Source organism: Ictidomys tridecemlineatus, unplaced genomic scaffold (genome assembly GCF_052094955.1).
Source record: "Ictidomys tridecemlineatus isolate mIctTri1 unplaced genomic scaffold, mIctTri1.hap1 Scaffold_778, whole genome shotgun sequence".
NCBI lineage: Eukaryota > Metazoa > Chordata > Mammalia > Rodentia > Sciuridae > Ictidomys > Ictidomys tridecemlineatus.
The window spans coordinates 179,332-187,918 of NW_027525732.1; the positions used below are offsets into that span (position 1 = coordinate 179,332).

Sequence of the window (8,587 nt, forward strand, 5' to 3'; positions counted from 1 at the left end):
TGCTTTCTAGAATGGCAGCACTAATTTGAAGTCCCAGCAATAATACATCTGTACACCTCTTTCCCACAATTTTTATTATTTGGTTCTTTGTTTTGATTTTTAAAATAATTTTTATTTTTTTAAAAGAAATTTGCCAATGCCAATGTCTTGGCTTGGCACAAGATCATGAGCCACCACACACCTTGTAGCTTCAAACAGCAATTCTTTATTCCCGAACTCACACCGGCCTCTATGAACACGTTCTGGGGCAATCCCAAAATCTCCAGCACAATTCACGTCCTAAATACTTTCTCTCCATGAGAACTCAACAGGAACTCAGGCAGCAGGCACGCCCTACTCTCAGCAGCAATAATCTTCAACCTCCAACTTCCCTAAAACTCCTATTGTCTTAAACCGGGAACGCCCTGAACCCAAAGACCTGGATACTTCCTCAAACCTTCAGGATACACCCTAATCCTGGATCCACCCTGGTCATTGAGCAGGGTCACCTTTCTCAAACACACATGCAAGGTCACAGCAAATTTCCAAGGCAAGTCCATTTAACATGGGGTATGCTGGCAAGGATTTTGATGCATCATTCCTACTTGGCAATGGCCCTCAGCATCTCCCCCCTTCTGATTAATTAAACAACAAGCAATGTGGCTTAGGACCGTGCCTGGTAGGTTGTCCAATTCAACATATGGTTGGTACCCGTCATGGGAGAACTGACCTTTAGGCATCAGTTTCCTGTCTTAGGTTGAATCCACTGCAACCAGATCAACCCGTCACTGACTACTGGTCCAGCATTTAGCCATGGTTGTGGATAGGCCTATGCACCAGTGGGGGGGTGAGGTTCTTGCCTCACCTCTGTTAGCCCCCAAATTTAGCCTTGGTGCAGGTGTGGGGGGGTGAGGTTCTTTGCCTCACCTCTGTTGGCCCCCAAATTTTAGACCATCACTAGTAGAAGAGAGGAGGATACAGAAATGCCATGACACCAAGCCAATTGATGGCTCCTTTGGAAAAATTGCATCACTTGTGACACCATCAGCAAAGATGCCAGCACTACTCAATTCCCTGCACCAGACGGTAGTTCACAATGCATACAACTGATATATAGTCCAGGCAAGTTCTGCAGGCAGTTCAAAGTGGAAGAGTCTATCAATATGTCCATTTCCTCCCAAAGTAAATCGAGTCCTTGATTGAGCATTAGTTGTTGAGTTATATTCATTGATGCATCAGTTTATACAGTTTACTGTGATAGCTATCATAGAAGCTGTAGTTTGGTTTTATCTTAGTCTTCACTGGCACTGGGATGGAGATGGGAATTCTGGCAATGATGCTAAAGAGACATTATCCTGAACAGAATTATTAAATAAAATGAGAAGGAAAGGTGAATGTAAACAAACAGATCTGTTAACCTCCTTTAAAAACAATCCTTAACAGTTGTTTACCTAATTTAAATTAGTAAACAAACAGATCTGTTAACCACATTTAAAAACAATACTTAACAGCTGTTTACCTAATATAAATTAAACCATTTAAATCACGTGAATAAAAAAAAAATTGGATGCATTTTTTCATGAGCGCTCCTCATATAAGAAATATGGACATACACACATACAGACATACAACACAAAAAAGAAGTGTGCACACATAACATACAACACATAAGACAATAGTAAGTAAAGGCCTTGTAGCTACACCTAGGTGAAATCTCCAATGCAATGTTTAAAAACTCCAAAGTCAAAAAATAAAACTGCTCAGAAAAACATTAACCTAGGTTTGTATGAGCTCAAAAAATAAAACAGAAGTTTATGATGTGGGAAAAATGCAATAATAAAATAGATATTGAAAAAATCACCCTGGTTAATCACTGTCGCAGATGTAAGAATAGCCAAGCTGGAGCTCTGGATATCAGCTGTTTTGGATTTGAATCAAATTATCTTCTTTTTGGTCCGTAGAAATTGCTTTAGTTAGTGTCTCTGGAATCCAAATTGGCTGCTGTTCTCCCTGTGGAAACACACAAACAGAACCCTGACTCCAGACAATCACTGACTTGCAGCAACTGTAGGCAGGTGGGGGTGGCTGGAATACTTGGATCACTGGGGTGTGCGTTTGGGGGACACTCTGTGAAGCTCGCCTGCTTCCTGGTGGCCATGACCTGAGCAGCTTTCCTCCTGCATGCCCTTCTGCCATGGTGTTCTCCCTCCCCGGCCAGAGCTAAGCACTTGCCACCATGCACTCCAACCTATTAAGTCATGACCCAAAGGAAGCTTGTCCTTCTCTGTGTTCTCAGAATTTTGGTCAGGTGCCAAAACACTGCCAAATATTGATATACTTTTAGGTTTACTTATGGCCAAAACATACATCCAATAACTTTTTCTAACTTTCACCAAAACATTTTGCTGAATGGTGAAATAAAACTGAAGCCCTGGCACAGGTGAGGTGTTGAAGACCTCAAACCTGGCACAGGTGAGGTGGGGATAAATATCATTTGGCTCAGGGATCCCCAGGTCAGGCTGTGGGATCATCTGAAAATATTTCTCCTTTGGTCTACCTGGAAAAAGAGCTTTCTAAATTAAATGATTTACCAGAATTTTGAAACTTCACCTAATGTCACACATGGATTTGCAGATGGTGAAAACATGGAGACAGGAAGTCTTACCTGAGCCACCCCAGGATCAGGAGCTGCTGCTGCAGGCTCAGTGTTTGCAGGGAGTTCATGGTCAACACCACAGGGAACAAGGAGAGGAGCCCACATGTCTTATTAGTGTGCTGTGCTCACTCAGTTAGGCAGGAGGTCAATTCCTGAACCTCATCAGGAGGTCAGCAACTACACCTGCCCTCTCAGTGACCCCACCTCACTAAAGACAGTGTCCACTGATCTCTCCAAATGCTGGGCTGTGGGCAAGGCAGGTCTCACTGCACTGATGATGCACAGAGAAGGGGACTGGGCCTCCCCTCTCACCCAGCCTGCCCTGCATGCCGTCCTGTCTGCTGTCAGCCTGGCTCTGTTGCTCTGGGGGACTCAGGGGCTCTCAGCCTCAGGCTGCAGCTGAGAGCTCCCTCTGCTCCCAGGACTCTCACCTGGCCCAGCACCTCCATCCTGTCCTCTCCTGGTGGAGACCAGAGGGCAGGACAGGTGAGGGGAAGAAATCAGGGCAGATTCCCACCCACTGCTGTCCACAGGCATTGGCTGGACAGTCAGAAGGACAAGCAGGAACCCCATCCTCAGCCCTGGCCTCTGTTCAGTCATCACTGAGGGCTTCTCTTTCAGGGCTGGGAGGTGAACCTGGGCCTCTTGCATGCTGGGCATGTTTCTGGCACTCTGAGACCCTCCCAGGTGCAGGGAGGAAGGTCTTGGAGGAGGCAGGGCTGGGCTCAGGAAGGTGGGCTCCCCCTCTGACAGCCTTCCAGCCCCCTGAAACCACCTGCTCTCCTCTCACAGGTAAAGCTCCACCTGGGTTCAAGACAGGGACACATCTCAGGAGCACAGAGGACCTGGGCAGCCTGACCCCAGCCTCTCCAGATATCAGAAGAGCCTCACCCATATGCAAATCCCTCCTCCTGCTCTGGGTTCAAAGGCCCTCTGGGCTGTGGGAGCTCCCAGCTCTCTGCTCACACAGGGCTTAGGTCTCTGGGAAGGCAGGTGTGGTCTAGAAGATGAGGCTGCTGGGTCTTGTCCTGTGCCTGGTCACAACTCCCCAAGGTAAGTGTCCCCAGTGTTAGACCTGGTCCATGGGGAGGTTATGGCTGCAGGTGACTGACAAGGTGTGACTGTCCTTGTCCCCAGGTGTCCTGTGCCAGGTGCAGCTGCAGGAGTCAGGACCTGGCCTGGTGAAGCCCTCACAGACCCTGTCCCTCACCTGTGCTGTCTCTGGTTATTCCATCACCAGTGGTTACTACTGGCACTGGATCCGTCAGCCCCCAGGGAAGGGGCTGGAGTACATAGGGTACATAAATAGTGGTGGTGGCACTTACTATAGCCCATCCCTCAAGAGTCGAGTGTCCATCTCCAGAGACACGTCCAAGAACCAGTTCTCCCTGCAGCTGAGCTCCCTGACCACTGAGGACACAGCCACCTATTACTGTGCCAGAGACACAGTGAGAAGACCTCAGTGTGAGCCCAGACACAAACCTCTCTGCTACTCACCCAGGGCCAGCAGGGGGCACGCAGCACACAGGAGTCAGGTCAGCCCAGAAGCAGCTGCAGTTGTGAATTGGGGCAGGTTTCAGCCATCTGGAGGCCTGTCCATGTACCAGCTTCCCAGGGGACCTCTGTGGCCTTGTAGTCTCTACATATCTCTGATTTGTCTGAAGATAATCATTCTCTTTTTCTCATGTTTTTCTTTTTCTTCTGAAATAGTGCATCTTACATATATTTATTATAGGTTTTCACTTTGACATAGTTACATATATTCATTGTCTATAAAACCTCTGTTGCTCTCATAGCACCTTCTTTTAAATTTTCCTCCTTCTCCCCAGTTTTTAACTGATCTTTCTTCCACGAGTTTCTAATTTTCATTAAATTTACACTATGTGTGTGTGTGTGTGTGTTTGTGTGTGTGTGTGTATGTGTGTCTGTGTGTGTGTGTGAAACTCACAGTGGTTCACTCCCACAGGTGCAGGACTCCCACGTGGGCAGATTGACCAATAATATCTGGTCCACTCACTCCTGGACCCTCCCATCTCCTGTCCATCCTCCCTCTCCCTTAGTCACCTCCTGATCCGCACTGACCTCTTCTGTGCCATGGGGTTCCCCTTCCTTTACCTTCCTTATTTGTGGCAGCTCCCACAGAGGACAGCCAACACTCACCTGACTCCCTGAGCCTCTCTCATTCCCCTTCCCTAATGTCCTCCAGCTCCGTCCACTCATCATCATGTCACTCCTCCTATTAGCTGAGCAGAGCTGCAGTGTTGGTGCATGACCCACATTTCCTTTATCCATCCACTAGTGAAGGGCACCTGGGCAGGTTTCATAACCTGGTCTTGGGAATTGCACTGTATAAACCCTGCAGTGGCCGTGTCCCTGCACTGTGCTGACTTGGGTCTTTGGGGTAAATACCAAGCAGCAGGAGAGCTGGGTCCCACGGTGGCTTCCTCCCTGTTGTCCTGAGGGGTCTCCCCCTGATCTCCTCAGGGTGGTTCTCATCTGCTGTCCCACCAACAAGGTGTGAGGGTCCTCTCCCCAGGTTTCCTCCAGCACCTGTTATTACTTGTATTGTTGATAACTGCCATTCTGGTGAAGTGAGAAGGAACCTCATTGTCACTGTCATTGGAATTTCCCTAATTGTTAGAGATATGAGCTTTTATTCACATATTGGTTGTTCGTTTGTTTTTCTTCTATTGAGAAGTGTCTGGTTAGTTCTTTGTCATCTAATAAGTGGATCATTTGTTTGGGGAGGTGAAGGTTTTGGAGCTCTTTATATGTTCTGGGTACTACTCCCTGTCTGAGAAGTGGGCAGAGGGTTCACCCAATCTCTAGGCTCTGTCCCTGCACTTACTTGTCTCCTGTGCTGTGCAGAACCTTCTGCAGGCCCTGCCTTCCCACTGACATCCTTGATCTTTATCTTGATGGTTTATTCTCTCATGTTCTGACTCTGCATGTTCACATCATTCACCAACAGCCAAGGGTGATTTCATCCTTCCTGACTTGGATGACATTCTCCAACATTCTTACTGGCTAAGCCCCTGGCTAGGTTCCAGCCCTTTGTGGAAGAGAAAGGCTGAGGGTCCTTCCATTCCCAGGTGCAGGTCTCAGGGAAGAGCACTCAGGGTCTCCCACTGAAGTGGATTTGCTGTGTGATTTTCACAATTGACCTTCACTGTGCTGTTCTTCCTCTGAGTAACTTGCTGGTGGCTTTCATCATGGAAAGTGCTGGATTTCACCCAGTGGTATACTCTAGGTTAGTTGAGATGCTCTTGGGACATTGGCCTCTGCTGTGCTGAGGAGGGAACCACAGTGGGCTGCTCCTTTAGCTGTCCCTGCACCCAGGCAGGTGGCCCCTGTCAAGGTGTGGCTCTCTCAATGTGCCCTGCCCTTCAGCTCCAGCCTGCCAGGACTTCTCTGCAGAGTTCCAGCCCCTAGTTCATCATGGCTGTTGGACTGCAGTTGGCCTCACTGTGGTCATCTGGGTTTGGACCAGCATGTGTCTGGCCTCCTAAGGTGGTTTCCCATCAGTTCTCTTCTCATGTGCTGCAGGACCATCCCGAGGTCCCCTGCCCTGGCTCTGCTCCTTCATTCATTGTTAGTCACCATCAGTCCCTCCTGCCATGTCTCTGTGCCTGCTGTTTACTTCTCCCAGGTGCAGTCCTGGCAGACCTGGTGGGACCTGGCCATCCCCCTGTCCTGTAGTTGGCTGTGACATCATGGCTGTGGGCAGAGGGGCAGAAGGGAAGCTGTGGGCAGGGTGAGCTCTCTGGAAAAAGGCAGGTGAGGATGTGGACTGGACCTGAGTGGTGCTGGGCAGGCTGTCTGCATGGCCACCCTGACACACTCAGGCAAGAGTGGGGGCTGGGCCTCAGGACTGTGTCCTCTGCAGTTCTCCTCTGACTGCAGCTGCCCAGCCAGGCCCTGTAGGGTGAGACTCCTACATGGAAGGCATCCGTGGTCATGGGATGCCATGCGCTCACAGAACCACCAGCTGATGCTCAGTCACAGACCTGGAGATTGTGGTGTGAGAGGTGGCCCTCTGCTCCCAATGGATCAATGTTATGATTTTAAAAATACAAAGAAAATGCCAGCACCAGCTTTTAGATTCTAGGAGGACTTTGGTGTCATAGGGAATCACCTGTCCTGGGAGTGGGATGTCAGACCAATATCTCTAATGAACCTAGATGCAAAAATCCTCAGTACATTTCTGGCGAATCAGATTCAAAAACATCAAAAAAATTGTGCACCATGATCAAGTAGGATTCATCCCTGGGATGCAAGGCTGGTTCAATATACGGAAATCAATAAATGTTATTCACCACATCAATAGACTTAAAAATAAGAACCATATGATCATCTCGATAGATGCGGAGAAAGCATTCGACAAAGTACAGCATCCCTTTATTTTCAAAACTCTAGAAAAACTAGGGATAACAGGAACATACCTCAACATTGTAAAAGCAATCTATGCTAAGCCTCAGGCTAGCATCATTCTGAATGGAGAAAAATTGAAGGCATTCCCTCTAAAATCTGGAACAAGACAGGGATGCCCTCTCTCACCACTTCTGTTCAACATAGTTCTCGAAAGACTGGCCAGAGCAATTAGACAGACGAAAGAAATTAAAGGCATAAAAATAGGAAAAGAAGAACTTAAATTATCACTATTTGCGGAAGACATGATTCTATACCTAGAAGACCCAAAAGGGTCTACAAAGAAACTACTAGAACTAATAAATGAATTCAGCAAAGTGGCAGGATATAAAATCAACACGCACAAATCAAAGGCATTTCTGTATATCAGTGACAAAACTTCTGAAATGGAAATGAGGAAAAACACTCCATTCACAATATCCTCAAAAAAAATAAAATTCTTGGGAATCAACCTAATAAAAGAGGTGAAAGATTTATACAATGAAAACTACAGAACCTTAAAGAGAGAAGTAGAAGAAGATCTTAGAAGATGGAAAAATATACCCTGTTCATGGATTACAACTATCTTATATTTGATAAAGGGGCTAAAAGCATGCAATGGAGGAAGGATAGCATCTTCAACAAATGGTGTTGGGAAAACTGGAAATCCATATGCAGCAAAATGAAACTGAATCCCTTTCTCTCGCCATGCACAAAAGTTAACTCAAAATGGATCAAGGAGCTTGATATCAAATCAGAGACTCTGCGTCTGCTAGAAGAAAAAGTTAGCTCCAATCTACATATTGTTGGGTTGGGCTCCAAATTCCTTAATAGGACACCCATAGCACAAGAGTTAATAACAAGAATCAACAAATGGGACTTACTTAAACTAAAAAGTGTTTTTCTCAGCAAGAGAAACAATAAGAGAGGTAAATAGGGAGCCTACATCCTGGGAACAAATTTTTACCCCTCACACTTCAGATAGAGCCCTAATATCCAGAGTATACAAGGAACTCAAAAAATTAGACAATAAGATAACAAATAACCCAATCAACAAATGGGCCAAAGACCTGAACAGACACTTCTCAGAGGAGGATATACAATCAATCAACAAATACATGAAAAAATGCTCACCATCTCTAGCAGTCAGAGAAATGCAAATCAAAACCACCCTAAGATATCATCTCACCCCAGTAAGATTGGCAGCCACTATGAAGTCAAACAACATCAAGTGTTGGCGAGGATGTGGAGAAAAGGGTACACTTGTACATTGCTGGTGGGACTGCAAATTGGTGCGGACAATTTGGAAAGCAGTATGGAGATTCCTGGGAAAGCTGGGAATGGAACCACCATTTGACCCTGCTATTGCCCTTCTAGGACTATTCCCTGAAGACCTTAAAAGAGCATGCTACAGGGATACTGCCACATCGATGTTCATAGCAGCACAATTCACAATAGCTAGACTGTGGAACCAACCGAGATGCCCTTCAATAGATGAATAGATAAAAAAAATGTGGCATTTATACACCATGGAATATTATGCAG

General features: G+C 46.6%; 1 gene segment (V, D, J or C); it reads left to right on the plus strand.

The window, feature by feature from the left end:
- Nucleotides 1-3,642: 3,642 nt before the first annotated feature.
- Nucleotides 3,643-4,083, plus strand: LOC144374618 (immunoglobulin heavy variable 4-38-2-like; the record flags this gene model as incomplete). The annotated part of the segment is given in 2 exon segments: nt 3,643-3,688; nt 3,773-4,083. Coding segments are annotated over 2 exon segments (357 nt in total), but the record flags the coding sequence as incomplete, so codon positions are not given.
- Nucleotides 4,084-8,587: the final 4,504 nt, after the last annotated feature.